Here is a 15216-nt window from a genome sequence, read left to right as displayed (position 1 = left end):
TCCAGGCTGCTCATGTTCTGGAATTTGATTGAGCAAATCTGAAGGATGACATGGAGACTGATAATCTCAACAGTGTGTCATGGCAGTTGGTATTAAAGGCTCTGGGATGATCACAGCCCTGGAACCACTCTTTGCTCTACCACTTACATGTCGTATGACCTTGGGCAAATCATTGGCCTCTTGGACCCTCAATTTTCTTCTGTCAGTCGAAAGAACAAATTGGTCAGAGATTAAATAAGATCACAGGTATATAGCCCCTGGCACATTTCAGTGCTTGATAAAAGAAAGCTATTTATTTAAGGAGTCTCTCTTGAGCTTGGTTGGACCAGAATCAAAATAAATCAAAGTTAATAGCCCCTGAACAGACCAAAAAATCCAACTGTGTTTTTTATTAAATGCATATGCCAAGTGTGTACCTCATTGAAAAATCAAAAAGTCATTCTAATGTTTTGTGTCTTTTTTTTTGTCTTTGGCAGACAGAAGGGTTTAAATATCCCAGGCCTTCCTCAGTACCACCTTCTCCTTCGGGATCTCAGGTCTCTAGTCCTCAGAGCAGCGATGCGGAGGATGAGAATGAGGAAGAAAGATACGATGAGGAAGAGGAGGCTGAAAGGGATCGGTTAAATATCAAGTCACCATTGTCTCTGAATCATGTTCCTCGCGGGAAGAAGAAGCTGCACGGCGAATACAAGAACTGAATTCCACTCTGGTCGAACAGGCTAATTTAGTCAGAACATAGAAAGAATAATTATTGAAAGAAATGAAAATGCCACAGGTTTCATTCTCTTCTTCTCAGTATAACAATGGGATTTATTCTCTGCCTAAAAAGTGGAGGAGATTAAGTGAATGGCAATTTTGTAATTTATAATAAAATCCAACTCCTTTTGACCCAGTCAGTTCAGACTCTAGGAAGAGTGTTAATTAAAGGAGGAAGACTGGAAATGTTTTTAAAATGGTTATTTTAAGCAATAAGAATTTTCATTTCTAATGCTGATTTTTTACTTAGCATCACCATAATCCTTGGCTTAGTGTTTATACAGCTTCTGTACCTGCTAAACCAATCTGCCATTTCCCCCACAAAGGATCCTGATCTTAGCTATGAATGTGTTCTACCTTTATATTTCAAGTAATTTGGTCTTTAGTGATTATTTTTATTTTTCACATGAGGCAGAACCATGAATTTATACCTAGCTTTGCAGACAATCAAAATCCATAGGACAGTAGCTATCCTAAATCCACATGTTGATACATATTAATGTATATGTACAAGGTCACTTCTCAAATTAATGATCGGGAGATGTTACCATCTGTACTGTACCATCTGACTCTAACAGTTTTTTCTATTGTTTAAAAGGAAAGCCTTTTTGAAAACTTGGTCAATCTTCCATAGGTGATAAATTGTTAAATCCCTATGAATAAATATATCAATATTTAAAGATTTAACTGCATTGATAATGTTTAAAATTCTTTTAGACATTTAAATAAGATAATATGTGCAAAAACACCTACTATAAAATAGTGCCTTATGAAGGATAACATTTAAAACTATCTTTTAAAAAAATTAGCAAAAAGAAAATAGAGTCTACTTAATTATAATAAGGACAATGTCTCTGAGACATTGTTGAATGATTGTAGTTAAACATATTAATGTTTTAAATGTAGTTAAACCTAAATCAGCAAAAAAACAAAAAAACAAAACACAAACCCCACATTCACTCATGTATTGTTTTTTCCACAACTGAATGTTGTTACATTTAGATCCCAGTGAACACCTTGGTTGGCATACTGGTTGGCCCAGGTTTGTAGGGGCTCTAAAAAAGTTTAGGTCTTCTCAGTGTTGGGTTGTTGATGGCAATAACGGAAGAGTAACAATGACAGTGTGTCAGATGGTGCAAGACCAGTGGAAAACTGCACTCCAGCTCTATCACCCCGTTGTTAGGGGAGAGTAGAAGAATGGCGGATACAAGCAACAACTCAGGTCAAAATGGAAGATTGTTGCAAACTCCCCTAATTTAGAGGTTTGTAAGGAAGGAAAATAAATTACCTAAAGCCTAATCCTTAAAAAATGCCCAATGGATACCAATTAACCCAACTCTCCAAGCTCTGCAGAGGAGATCAGAAAAAAATATGAAATAGATTTGTATTACAATCCAAATACTCATTTGCTGAAGTGCCAGAAAGATCTCATGATAAAATGGGTTTCACTTTTGCAATAACCATGAAAATATATCCCTAATAAAGTGGTGCAATCTGTGTATTCAAGTGATACTCTTGATTGGTAATTGGTTGATCCACGGCTACTGAAAGCATGAGCTATACAGAAGCTATAACTTAATACAAAACTTGAAAATTCAAGTGTTTTTTTTTTTAAACGAAAGAATAGTTCTCTGATTAGAAATGAGTACAAATGGTATAGGACACATGGAAATGACTGATTCGTAAACACCTGGCTTCGAGTGGCATGTGCAAGAATCAGTTTCTACCCTGCATTTGGTCCTCTACTCAGACAGCTGCTGCCACCTGACTCCAACCCCTTGCTCCAGTCACTTAGTTGTCCTTTCCCCAAGACTGACAAACCCTGGTGTTCTAGTTGTTCTTTCCCCAATATTGACAAAGCTCGGTGAGGAACAACCAATAGGATTGTTAGGTGACTGTGTGTCTAGCACAGCACCTTATACACAGTAGTTGCATAAATGAATGGTTTTATTGGGAGAAACATAGATACAAAAAATTGATGCTCTTAAAGTATGTATAAAAAAAGAAAAAATAATAAATAATAAATAATGTATGTATCCATAAATTGGAGGACAGGAACTACGGAAAATTGTGTGTGCTTGACCAGCTGACAGCAAGACTTTTTTAATGCATTGTACCACCCTTCCTTCCATGGTAAGGGCTAGAGTGAATAGAGCCGGCTTTACATATACAGATGGGAATATAAAATATTACAAGTGCTATACTAGTAGCTTTCCAGGACACAAGGAGGTCTCAGAAGAGGGATTGGTTAAGTGTACTTGAGGAGATGCAAAATGACTTCCTAGGATGATCCTAAATTTCTATGAAGTAATGTGGGAGATACAACTGCCCACTTCACATTGTGGTTGTAAGGATAAAATCAAATTAGACGTGAACATTTCCTTAAGGGATTTATAGTCCAGTAGGAGGAGACCAACAGGTTACATTCCCAACTCCTCTTTCTCCTGAGGCCAAGGTAAAATAATGTAACTCAGGGTTGGTAGGATATAGACTTTTATTTCTCATCAGCAGGTAAAGAAGAAATGCTAGTTGGAGGCCGATTTTAACCTCTCACCTTCTCTCCTTGCTTAGGATCACTATGGTGGGGGAGAGGAGTCAACCACTGGGGAAAACCAGGGAAACAGAGAGTAATTGAGAGCCCACCCTGGAGGACACGTAGCCACAGGGGAAGAAGGCTATAGAGGCAAAGAGGAGAAGAGCAATTGGAACGGGGTGAAAGTGGCTGCAAGTCCTATCTGGAGGTGGGGTATTCTAGTACATGGACATGCACAGGAGGCAGATATTTTCCAATTTTAAAAGACAAGCCATACAATGTGAAAAGTTTTGACCATTGATCACTTATTCATTTCAGTTTTGAACAAGATAGAAATAAAGAGAATTGCAAAGACACCCCCGGAGAGATAGAAAGTTATAGCAAACTGGGCATATGCAACTACTGGGTTAATGTGCACATCTGTACGGCAGAACAATGTTCAGGAAATTCAAGTACTTGTAATATTGTAGCTGATATGATAACAGCTGTTGGTCACTTAGACAGCTTTTACAAACTCTGTTTTAGTGGGAAATACTTGAGATTGTTCTAGTTGTAGAAGAATTACTTTGTAAGATAGACTTTAAATGTATTCTAGGACTAGACATAGTATTTAAGCAGTCCATATGTACAAGTCTATGTCAGGTGAGTAAATAATTCTCAATAAACTGGACATATACACTGTCTAGAAAATCCACCTTAAAATCAAACAACAATTAATGACAGGCACCTATTATAATGCCACATAGATTTTTTTATTGCTAGCATATTATTTTTTTGGCAGACATCAATGTTACATTAACTTGAATACAGTTTCATTATTCAGTTATGAAATGAGATACAGACAAATCTTATAAGCAGGGTTTTGATTACTTAACAGTAAAATTGTAATTCCAAGTTACAGAGACATTCACATAATGATATTCTTTAGCTACTGACTAATAGCTATATACTGATGACAATAAGAATGGACAATACTTTCCACTTGTGACATTTATCAATAACAACTCTCAAGTAATTAAGTCAAAAATAATGAACATGATGGTCGTATTGTAATTTCAAATAAATATACTATATGCTTGCTGTAGGTATGTGTGTATTTTATTTTTCAGATAGTACTGAACCCTAGTTGAGTTTAAAAAATGAATAAATTAGGTATATTACCATGCATTTTGTATCAGGGTGCCTTTATGTTATGTTTTCATGTCAAATAAAGCCTAGAGTTCTAGTCAATTAGAGTAAGCAGTGTTTGAGTCTGTTTAGCCATGGAAAATGGGTTACCTCTAAAAAACTGGTTTGTTTCTTTTGTACAAGAGCAGCGTGTGTTTCCATCTGCTTATTTCCCAGTAACTTTTAGATCCTTGTTTCTAAACTGAATTCGGGGAGATCCCCAGAGAGCACAAGGGGGAGCTTCCAGCTGTAGAACCTTCCACTGGCTCCAGTCTCACCAAGGGTCCCCTCTCTCAGCAACCACACTGCAGTGTCTGATCACAGGGCTTCTTCCCAGTCATCCCTTCCCACTTCCCTTCTTGACAACTTACTTCTCCTGGATACTAAAAGAATCACACTCTACTCTTTCCCATCTTGCCATGCTTCCCCGCCTCTACCTCCTTGGAGGTGAGAAAAGGGGGAAAAGGAGAGGAGATTCTCTGCTGAGTGATAAGACAGTGCAAGTGGGTAACAGAATGAAAAAAAGCAAGTAAGAATGATTAGATCAAGATGGGTATCTGTTGTCACAAAACGAAAGAACACTCTAAAGAGTCTTCAACCTAATAATTATAAACGGGCTAAAAAATTCGAGAGTAAGACACAAGGCGATCTAAACAGGACCTGAAGCAATGGAAGAAAGCAACGATGTTCTCACCAAGAACTCAACATCACTTTAGCTTCTGGAAGAATAAAACTGGCTGCACATGTTCCTAAGATTACAAATGAACATAAAAAGGGTCCACAGGCTTTATTCACATGGTTCATGTTTTCAACAAGAATAGAACTATAATTGAATGGAATCTGGTATATTTTCACCAGTTTAGCAGACTGTCTTCTAGGAATCTGGCTTGATCAAAGTTTTCTTCTCCAGCTGTTAGGAAAAAAAAATACATAACATAAACATGTATCCTGTGTTTTATAAGAAGAAAATATAACATGAAGAGAACCTCAGGAGATAAACATTTGCCCCCCTATATTATGTCAACTCAGGCACTCTGCTATGGAAACCACCCCCAAATTGGATTTTGATTGATTTTGTTTCAAGAATTTCCCCCTCAGCTTGGGATGCATTGAAGAATTCACATCTGACATGTGAATCTCTACAGTGAATTTAACTATTACATGGTGTGTTTGGTAGAAATCTGAAAAGGCCACATATCTTGCTCTAAATATGCCTCATGTCTAAAATACCCACCAGTAGAACCATTCACTTGCATCAAGGTACTGTTTCTGTATTTCCTGTTAAAATGCATTTTAGCTGGGAAAGATGACAGAGGAACACATTTGCACATATTCTCTTACAAGTTGAACTAGACGTCTGGGGTGGAAGTAAGACAAAAAGAAGGGACACTTGTTAGCTGGGCAGGATTGCAAAACTTCAGAGCAGGAGGAATCACCTCTGGGGTGGGGATAGCGGACTGAGATGACAGCAGATTCCTGGGACTAAAAATGGGTTGAAGGGCTGAAACTGATGGTGGGGAAGGGAGAGGAAACTGAGGATGGGGAAGGGAGAGGAAGCTGCCGGAGGCAAAATTCCGTTCCTCATTTTATGTAAGGTCATCTCTAGAGAAAACCACTTTCCCCTAGTTAGTTACAATATGGTTGGAATACCTGAGGTACAGTTTAACCTGAATTGGTAGCAAACTTCAAAATATTGCAGATAATCAGCTACTCTATTTTTAAAATTTTTTTAATTTTTCTATTTTTAAAAATTTTTATTGGAGTATAGTTGATTTACAATGTTGTGTTAGTTTCTACTGTACAGCAAAGTGAATCAGTTATACATATACAAACATCCACTCTTTTTTTAGATTCTTTTCACATATAGGTCATTTCAGAGTACTGAGTAGAGTTCCCTGTGCTATACAGTAGCTCCTTATTAGTTATCTATTTTAAATATACTAGTATTTAAAGGAAAGGAAAAAAAAAAAGAAAGAAAGGAATCATCCCTGTATATCTTCCATTAAGATAACAATCCACTACTTAAAATAATAACCCACTACATAAAATAAGTCCAAATAATATCTAGGGACTGCAGAATAAAAATGTTAAAGGTGACTAATGATTAATCTATCATATGGGAATCCAAAACTTTCCCATCCATTTAGACTAATAAAATTTTGTTTCCTCATTTCATCATCAGAGACAAGCCACTTTGGAAACTTCAATAATTAAAAACTTGAATTTATTTTCCCACAAAGACTTGAAATGGAGACCTATAGTCACATTCTTCTGTAAAGTTTCTAATGAAGATCCCTCTCCTCCTCTTTAAAATTAGCTCTACCTTCTCCATTCCAGCTCACATCTTCCCAGAAATTAAATCTCAGACTTCACTAACAATCCATCTCCACCCTCACTGTCCTCCTAGTGACTTCAAAAATCAGTAAGAGGGACTTCCCTGGCATTCCAGTGGTTAAGACTCTACCCTTCCACTGCAGGGGGCATGGGTTCCATCCCTGGTCGGGGAGCTAAGATCCCACATGCCTCACTGCGCAGCCGGAAAAAAAAACAATCAGTAGGAGTGCCAAATGCCGAATTTAGAAAAGATCACCTTGGATGCAGCATCTTCTTCTCATGATTCAACTCTTTCTCACCTTTCCATCACAAGAATTCTGAAAGACGTGCCAGCAAGCATCCACTTTCTCTTAACTCTGCAGTTTACCTTCTTTTCCTAAATTCCCTTGAAACAAGGTTTCGGAACGGGCAAGGCAGCAGCAAATCATACCACTGGGCAGGGGCTGAGGAGAAGACTTGTGAACCGTGATTTAATGACCCTTCCTACCCAACACAATCTTCCTTCTCCTTTGATTTCTGTACTCTTACTAAGCATTCTGCTATATTTGATGCTTCTCATCACTCCTTTCTTGAAACTTTCCATCCTCTACTTCCTGGATTCTCTGTTATTCTGGCTCTCCTCTTACCTTTCTGCCTGCTCCTTTTGAAGTCCCTTCACTGATATGATTTCCCCCCTTTCCCTTGATCTCTGGGTATTCTCCAGGGCAAATCCTTTATTATCTGCCCTTTTCCCACTACATCTGAGGCCTAGGAGAGAGTTCCATTTTCATGCTTCCAACCTTTATTAACTGGCTCTGAATTTCCAGTTGTTCCCAAACCTGACATCATCAGAATAATGTGAGTGAACTTCTTAAGGATACAGATTCTGGGGCCTCACTCAAGTAGTATGGAATCAGACTCTCTGGACCTAAGGCCAAGAAATCTGTATTTTCAGCAAGTTCTCCAGAGAACTCTGATGGAACCAGTCCACATATGGAGAGCAGAGAACCAGTGACCTATACACGTTTATCCACTGGAATAGCTCCGTCACTTCAAACTGAACCTTAATTATATCCACAGGAATTTTCATTTGTCAGTATCACCATTTTAAACTCACACAAACACTTTAAAAATGTGCTTGACTCTGGATTCTCTCTTTCGTTTTAAAATTTTATTGAAGTATAGTTGATTTACAATGTTGTGTTAATTTCCTCTGTACAGCAAAGTGACTCAGTTATACATATATTTTTTTCATATCCTTTTCCATTATGATTTATTGCACGATATTAAATATAGTTCCCTGTACTATACACTAGGACCTTGATTTTTATCTGCTCTTCCTTCCGGTATGCCTCAGGGTTGAGGCTCCAGTCCCACTGACCTCATCACTCCACTCCTGAATGACTGCCTTAGTTTCTCACTGACCTCATCACTCTGGCCTTTCCTCTTCAACACCATCCATCTGAGAGGCGGCAGGGCATAGCTGAAAGAGCTACAGCATCCCACAGCCCTGAGTTCAACTCCCCGTATCACTTCCACTCTATGTGGACCTTAGGAAAGTATATACAGCTCAGAAGGGTCAGTTTTCTGAGCTATAAAGATTAGCATTAATATCTGACACACAGTAGATGGTCTCATATTGTAGCTATGGTAACTGCTCTTATGGTTACCCTATAAGCAATAACCAGTTTCATCTTCCTTCACCATGTCCTCTTTCTGGTAAAAATCCATGGACCATCTGATTGATTCTCAGATAAAGAATAAGTTACCCCCTGTTCTTCATCCCAGTACTAGTATGTACCTGCTATGTGATAGTGGGCAAGCTACTCAATCTTTCTGTGCTTCTGTTTCCTCATCTGTAAAGTATAGATAATGACAGTGGGTAATCCTAGGAGGTAATTCATTTGTTACGGAATAATGAATTATTAATAAATGTATTAATCCGTATCAAGTGCTTGGAACAGTGCCTGACCCACTGCATTATAGTAAAACCCTCAATAATTATTAGCTAGAGGGAGTAGTAACAGTAGTTGTAGTCATAGCTATAGTATGGCCATGACTCTCACAGCCTACTGTCCCACTGACTGTTCACCCTGCCTTTTCACTGCAAAGGCCATTCTCATTCTTGCTTTTGTTTAATCCATTTTCTTCTCTACCTGCCACAGTGCCTGGCACCTAGCAGGCATAAATGCAGATTTACTGAGTTCAGTATTATAATCCCCTCCACTCCACCAAGTCAGCCGCGGACTTTCTCTGATTTCAAAAGACCTCTTTATCCCACTCTCTTCCATTTGCTTCTCATAGGTTTTTGTTTTGTTTTGTTTTTGTTTTTTCACAACAAAGCCATAAGCTAGAAGCCAGAAAGAGGCCCCTGCTCTCTTCCCCTCCCTGACGGGGCCCGTCCAATAACAGACAGGGAGCACATAGGCTTTCTCCGCTAGCACAAGTGTCAGAGCCCAAGGCCAGCAGCCTATGCTTTGACCACCAGACTACTCACTGTATTTTGTTAAATACATTTTAACATTTAAATTATGTCATAAATATGGCATCATTACAATTTTTGAGAGGGAAAAATCTAGATCTGTTGAATATGCTTTGATGACCTCTATTGTTAATGCTAATAGAAAGTACGTACTTTGTTTCATTTGGCTCTTAGAGCAACCTGCCCATGGATGTCATTATTCCATTTTACCCGTAATGACACTAAGGCTCAGGGTCACCCAGCTAGTAAAGCAACAAGGCCAAGATTTGAACCCAGTCCTGTTATACTCCAAAGCCCTGGCTAATGTACAACAAGATGCCTTAATGCAATTAGTGGTTTTAATGCTACATGGATAGAGAGCCTCTATTTGAAGAACACACCTAATCCTGGCATGGAAGAAGATATATAGTATAGTGCAAATCACACAGGCTTAGAATCAGAACTAGCCCAATCTCTTAGGGTGAACCATAAGAAACTGCTGTGTTTGTAAGTAAAAAATGGTGATTTTCAGCTATTCCATTTGGTTCAAACTTTAATAGCGAGTAACTGGATTTGCGATTATTTAAACCTCTTTTGGCCTCAGTTTTTTCAAATATAAAATAATGAAGTTGGACTTTCTGGAGTTCTAACAGAAATAAAAGCTCCAATAGGCTATGGATTATGGAATTAACATGAAATCCCCCAGTCTCATCAATGAAATGTTTTTACATTCTTGGGAAACACTTTAATGAGCAGCATGGGAGTCTTAAAATAATAAACGTCTCTGTGAATTTCTGGTGGTGTGGACAACCGTTAATTATTTTTTAAAATCTGAATAAATAAAAGCAACTTTGTTGTACTCAACACAGAATGCCCAAAGCACTCAAAGCTTCCCTGTCCTGCAGTTAAAAGAGGTTACTATAATTATACCTTCTTGCGGTTTCTGCAAGGAAGCCAATAGCACAGCTACTGCCTCTGGAAGAGTTAGTAGTTGGGGATTTGGGCTTCGTCTTTCTGGAGAAACGAAAAAATAAATACAGATTCTATTAGCATTTAAATATTCATAGAGATAAATCCTATTCCAGTATGCTATAATACTAGAAAATCTCTGTGAAATACCTCTGTTATCCCTCAGCAAAGAGCCCCTTACACAGAATGATTTTTACAAGTTGAAACATTTCACACTTCCCTTAGACATTGCTTACAACTGGTTATGTGGTGTATTACAGGGAATGGAAGAAAATTTAAACTATATACTACAGAGAATTTCATGAAAGCAAGGAGGATTAAGATAAAGAACCCATGAGAAATTTCCCCCTCAGAGCTTAAAATGGGATGTCTGGGCGGAAAGGTTTAGATGGGACCCTGCCTGGAGCCTGGACTATCTTCTCTCTTGTTCCTTCCAAAGCAGTTTGAGAAAATAATCTATATTCTTGGCCACATGTAAGTCAATTATTTGACTGAAGGAGAATCTGCAAAATATTCAGAACTATTTCAAATCTAAGTTGACAGAAGACAAACCATCCTGATTCAACACAAACCATGATTTTTAATTTGGGAGCTGCTGAAGTGGGAAAACAAAACTTACCCTCCCACAGTAAAAAAAAGGTTTATTACACTGCAGGCTTGAAGAAGGTAAACAAAAATTTGATAAGCACCTATGTGCTCAACACAGTGTTTGATATTTTTCAAAATGAGTCTACTTGGTATTTTTAACAATCTTGAACGTTTATCAAAATGAATGGTATTGTTATTTTTTAATCCAATGAACGGCATGGAAAGGTTTATCACGAAACATAGTCTCTGGGTCCGTCCTTAAAGGCCCCCATTTCTTCACTATTTCTGGTTTTGAACCTTTTGATAGTTGTTTTTAGTAATATAATAGAGCTGTTTGAAGTTTTTAGGCAAATCACTATTTTAATAATGATGATGATGATGAAAACAACATTGGCAACAACAACAGCGTTTAAGAGAAATCTTGTAAAGATCATGCCCTAAACGGGAGGCCCATTTCTCGGGCGGGGCAGGCGCACAGCTCTCGTATCCATCCTGACGCCCGGGAGCGGAACCCCGGCCCCCGCCGCCCATCGCCATCCCGGCGGGGCGTTGCGATCCCCAGCTCCGCCGCTGCCAGCGGGGCCGGGCGGGGCCGGCTCTCCCCCGGGAAGGCCCACGGGCCAGCCTTTCCGGAGGCGGAGCGCGCCCCTCCGGTCCTGCGCGGTCCTCTGTAGCCCGCGGCCCCCTCACCCCCGCGCACTCACCGGGCGGCGGCCGGTCGGCGAGGTCCTTCCTCCGGCTCTGGTCGGAAATGAAGCGGCGCCCCTCTGCCAAGGCGAGAAACGGGCTCAGCGCCCTCCCGGCCCGATCGATCGGGGTTCCGGGGCCGGGAGCGGGCGGGGCCGGGTGCCCCCGGTCCGAGGCGCGCGGGACTGCCGGGGTCGGGGCGCCGGCGCGGATGAGGCAGCAGACCACGGATGAAGCCCGCACGCCCCCCGCCCCCGGGCCCCCGAGTGCGCTTCGGAGGGGGCGGCAATCTCGCCCACCAGCCAGGGCGGGGCGGTGTGTCCCCGGAAATCCCAGTCTCCCTTTGGGCAGGAGCCAGCAACCCTCCGGTTTAGGGTGGAGGATTTCTGATAATCCTCCCCCCGCCCCCCGACCTTTCTCCTTGATTAACTGAGACCAGGATGACCTCGATTATTTATGGGAACAAACTCGATAGGATTCTCTCCCCACAGCTCTTCATCTATCCCACGGATTCATGCACCCCTACGGATCTCCCTCTATTGCTGTCGGAAGAGCAAAGTATTTGGAACGTACGTGCACCCTTCAGGTAGAGCATAGCTTGAGGAGTCCAGTTCCTTCTCTCAAAGAGTCTCTATAACCCGGCGAGAAGAGGAAAGCAGTTAGTAAGGCGTTGCTGCCCAGCCCACTATTAGGAAAAAAAAGAAGGGAGGGGAGGGAAAGAAAGAAAGGGAAGGGAAGGAAGGAGGGAGAAGATAGAAGGAAAGAAAGAAGGAAAAGAAGGGAAGAAATAGAAAGAGAGAGGGAGGAAGGAAGGAAGGAAGGAAGGCAGGCAGGCACACAGCGCACGAAGGAGTCCCAATTTTTGCGTTTGATTACCTGCGGAGCACTGTTGGAATTTCCCATGAAAGAAAACACCAGGAAAAGAGCCAAGGTTGTTACCACCAGACTTCTGAATCCCTGTATGAAAAGATCAAAGAAAGTCGTTTCTGTGCCTATAGGATCTTCTGCTTCCTTCCCTGGCGCCTGGACAATTACACATCCCTTACTTTTTGCTATGTTCTGTTTTAGCGCTCAGAGGGTGGGGCAGAAGGGGGTTCCCCAGTTTACCGTCTAGTGAATCCACAAAGAGTTCTTTTTTAAAAAAATTAATTAGAAATATATTATTTTTATTATTTAACCCAAATGAGGATTTGGGTGAATTAGTGAAACTTTTTCTTTGTAAAATCAAATGATTCTGATATTTTAAAGGCGTAACGTTTAACTATCCTTTAGCCTCTAAAACACTTATTAAACATAAAAGAGGTAAAAAGCTATACAGCTTTTTTATAAAATAGCTAAAAAATCTCAAGTATATAAAACCTTTACTTACCTTCATGTTCTACACCTTTCCAGAAGCTGCAATAACTATAACTTAACCTCTGAGTTTTCTAATTTTGTTCTGAAGGTGGGGCTTTTAAATCTTAGTGTCAAGGATCCCTCCTGATTTTGCATAGAGCTAGTGTCCACAGGGACTTCCTGTCAGTCTTCAAGATTGAGAGGATCTGATGACTCCTCCAGGGAGATTCAGTTGCAGGAAGTAGAGGAATGATTGATGGGTGAATATCATTTACTGTCCACATCAGCCAGGAGATATTCTGAAAATATCAGCATCATGACCTTTGATTTTCCTATTAGTTTCCCAAGGCATTATTATTATTATTATTATTGAAAATGATGAATAACCCCAGGCAGAATCAAAAGTCAATGAACAAACTAAGAAAACTTGTCTTGGGTAACTAACGAGCTATCAAGCTAACACCAGTGAGTAAAGATGAATCATTTGTGTAGAAATGAAAAGGTTAGGGAATCCCAATGGAATTTGACGTCATTCACTTAATTATCCACTCAATTATTTAACAAATATTTATGGAATGCCTACTATGTAACAGACATCCTTCCTTTTAGTTCAAGGGACACAGCCATGTATTAAAAAGACAAGTCTCTGCTTTGATCATGCTTATCTTCTAGTCAGGGGGAAAACACTCCAAACCGGTAAATAAGGTAATTACAGAATTTTTAAATGCTTTATAAAGGAAAAATAAGCAAAATGATGTGATAAGGTAAGTGGTGGGCTACTTTAGGGAAGGTAAAAATAAAAGGGGGTCTGGAAAGATAAGGCGGAGTCAGACATGGGATAAACTGGGGTGGGAATCAATATTGCTGACATTCTCAGGCAGAAGAAAAATACAAAATCTTGGGATGGCAAGGAGCTTGGCTTGTTTGAAGAACAGGAAGGAGACCAATGGAGCCAAAGTTGTGTGGGTGTCAGGGGAGGACACTGTAAATTGAGGTTGGAGAGTAAGAAATGGCAACTTGGTTATAAGCAAAAGATGATGACGGCTTAGATTAGGGGAGTCCTTGCAAGGAATGGAGAGCTGTAATGAATTTGGGAGGCAGAAAACATGGACTTGTGGATAAACCGTATGTGAGACTTTAAGAAAAATAAGTCAAGGATGACTCTTAGATTTTTGGTTTAATCACTGGGTGAATGATGAAACTCTTTATTGAAATTGGAGAGACTTCATAAAGAAGCAGTTAAGAGAGGGAAATAAAGAGTTGTCTTTGGACATATTAAAATTAAAATGTATACTAGACATCCAAGGAGAAATGTGAAGTAGGCAGTTGCAGATGCAAAACTCTAGAGCTCAGCAGACAGATCACCAGCCTATAGATTATTTTCTAAAGGCAGGAATTATAAGATTTAAGAATCTTGAGAATTTTAAGGAAGGAAAAAATTGGGATTGAAAAAATACTTAGGGAGTGAATGGAATTAAGAAGAGGAAGAGGGGCTTCCCTGGTGGTGCAGTGGTTGAGAATCTGCCTGCCAATGCAGGGGACACGGGTTCGAGTCCTGGTCTGGGAAGATCCCACATGCCGCGGAGCAACTAGGCCCGTGAGCCACAACTACTGAGCCTGCGCGTCTGGAGCATGTGCTCCGCAACAAGATAGGCCGCGACAGTGAGCGGCCCGCGCACCGCGATGAAGAGTGGCCCCCGCTCACCGCAACTAGAGAAAGCCCTCGCACAGAAACGAAGACCCAACACAGCCAAAAATAAATAAATAAATAAAAAAAAGAAGAAGAAGAGGAAGAGATAGAGCTCTGAGAACAAACCTACAGAGATTGAGCAGAGGGAAAGTCAGCAAAGGAAGCTGAACTGAAGCAGTCGGAAAGAAAGAAATTCCAGGAGAATGAGGCCATGGGAGCTGGGAGACTATCCAATAACATTGAAAGGTTAAACTGATGTGAGCTAAGAAGTGTCTGCTGGATTTGAGAATATGATGGCTTTTGAGGATAGAAGCTAGACTGGGGTGGGTTGAATAGGATATGAGGAAATAAGGACAAGTGTGGACAACCTTTTTAGAAATTTCACCAAAAGGGGGAAAGGAAAATGAATTTTTAGAAAAGATATGTGAGTGTGGTGGAAGTGGGCTATTTTTTTCTTTTTAGCCTTTCAGCAAATCTGAATCCATTTAATTTTAGGGAACTTCGGAAATTTCCTAAACTATAAATTATGATTCTTGGTGGGAGGCAGCATCTTCCTTGTATTGTAGAAGCTGAAAATGCTAGATGCTCTTTCCCAGCCTCCCAATCGGGTAGAGTGTGGGCATGAGGCAGGTTTCACCAATCAGATGTACCCACTCTTCTGGAGCTGGGGAGGGAAGAAAGTGGGGAGCAGGAGAAATACTTTCTGGTGCAGCACTG

At 40.3% G+C, this 15216-nt stretch overlaps 2 protein-coding genes across 3 annotated transcripts in view; one reads left to right on the top strand and one right to left on the bottom strand.

The window, feature by feature from the left end:
* The window catches only part of GYS2 (glycogen synthase 2), a 58885-nt gene extending 56759 nt beyond the window's left edge, over positions 1 to 2126 (top strand). For both annotated transcript variants that reach the window (XM_036865546.1, XM_036865545.1), the window contains one exon: positions 477 to 2126. In XM_036865546.1, coding sequence (XP_036721441.1) covers positions 477 to 698 — 222 coding nt within the window. In that variant the 3' untranslated portion in view covers positions 699 to 2126. The remainder of the gene's footprint in view (positions 1 to 476) is intronic.
* A 1680-nt stretch (positions 2127 to 3806) lies between these two features.
* SPX (spexin hormone) lies at positions 3807 to 13088 on the bottom strand. Its single transcript, XM_036865547.1, has 6 exons — positions 12844 to 13088; positions 12351 to 12431; positions 12048 to 12105; positions 11492 to 11554; positions 10161 to 10244; positions 3807 to 5366 (listed from the first exon to the last, which is right to left on the bottom strand). Exons 1-6 carry the CDS (start codon positions 12847 to 12849, stop codon positions 5308 to 5310), a joined length of 351 nt encoding a protein of 116 aa, XP_036721442.1. The 5' UTR covers positions 12850 to 13088; the 3' UTR covers positions 3807 to 5307.
* Between the last annotated feature and the right edge of the window lie 2128 nt (positions 13089 to 15216).

Source organism: Balaenoptera musculus, chromosome 10 (assembly GCF_009873245.2).
Source record: "Balaenoptera musculus isolate JJ_BM4_2016_0621 chromosome 10, mBalMus1.pri.v3, whole genome shotgun sequence".
NCBI lineage: Eukaryota > Metazoa > Chordata > Mammalia > Artiodactyla > Balaenopteridae > Balaenoptera > Balaenoptera musculus.
This window is presented reverse-complemented; position numbering and strand designations above follow the sequence as displayed.

What these genes read in the sequence shown, in the direction of transcription:
- SPX (XM_036865547.1), bottom strand. An exon ending in ATTCCAACAGTGCTCCGCAG is followed by an intron (nt 12,106 to 12,350) that starts GTAATCAAACGC and finishes GCCGGGTTATAG; the next exon opens with AGACTCTTTGAGAGAAGGAA. An exon ending in CTTGCAGAAACCGCAAGAAG is followed by an intron (nt 5,367 to 10,160) that starts GTATAATTATAG and finishes TTTTCCTAACAG; the next exon opens with CTGGAGAAGAAAACTTTGAT.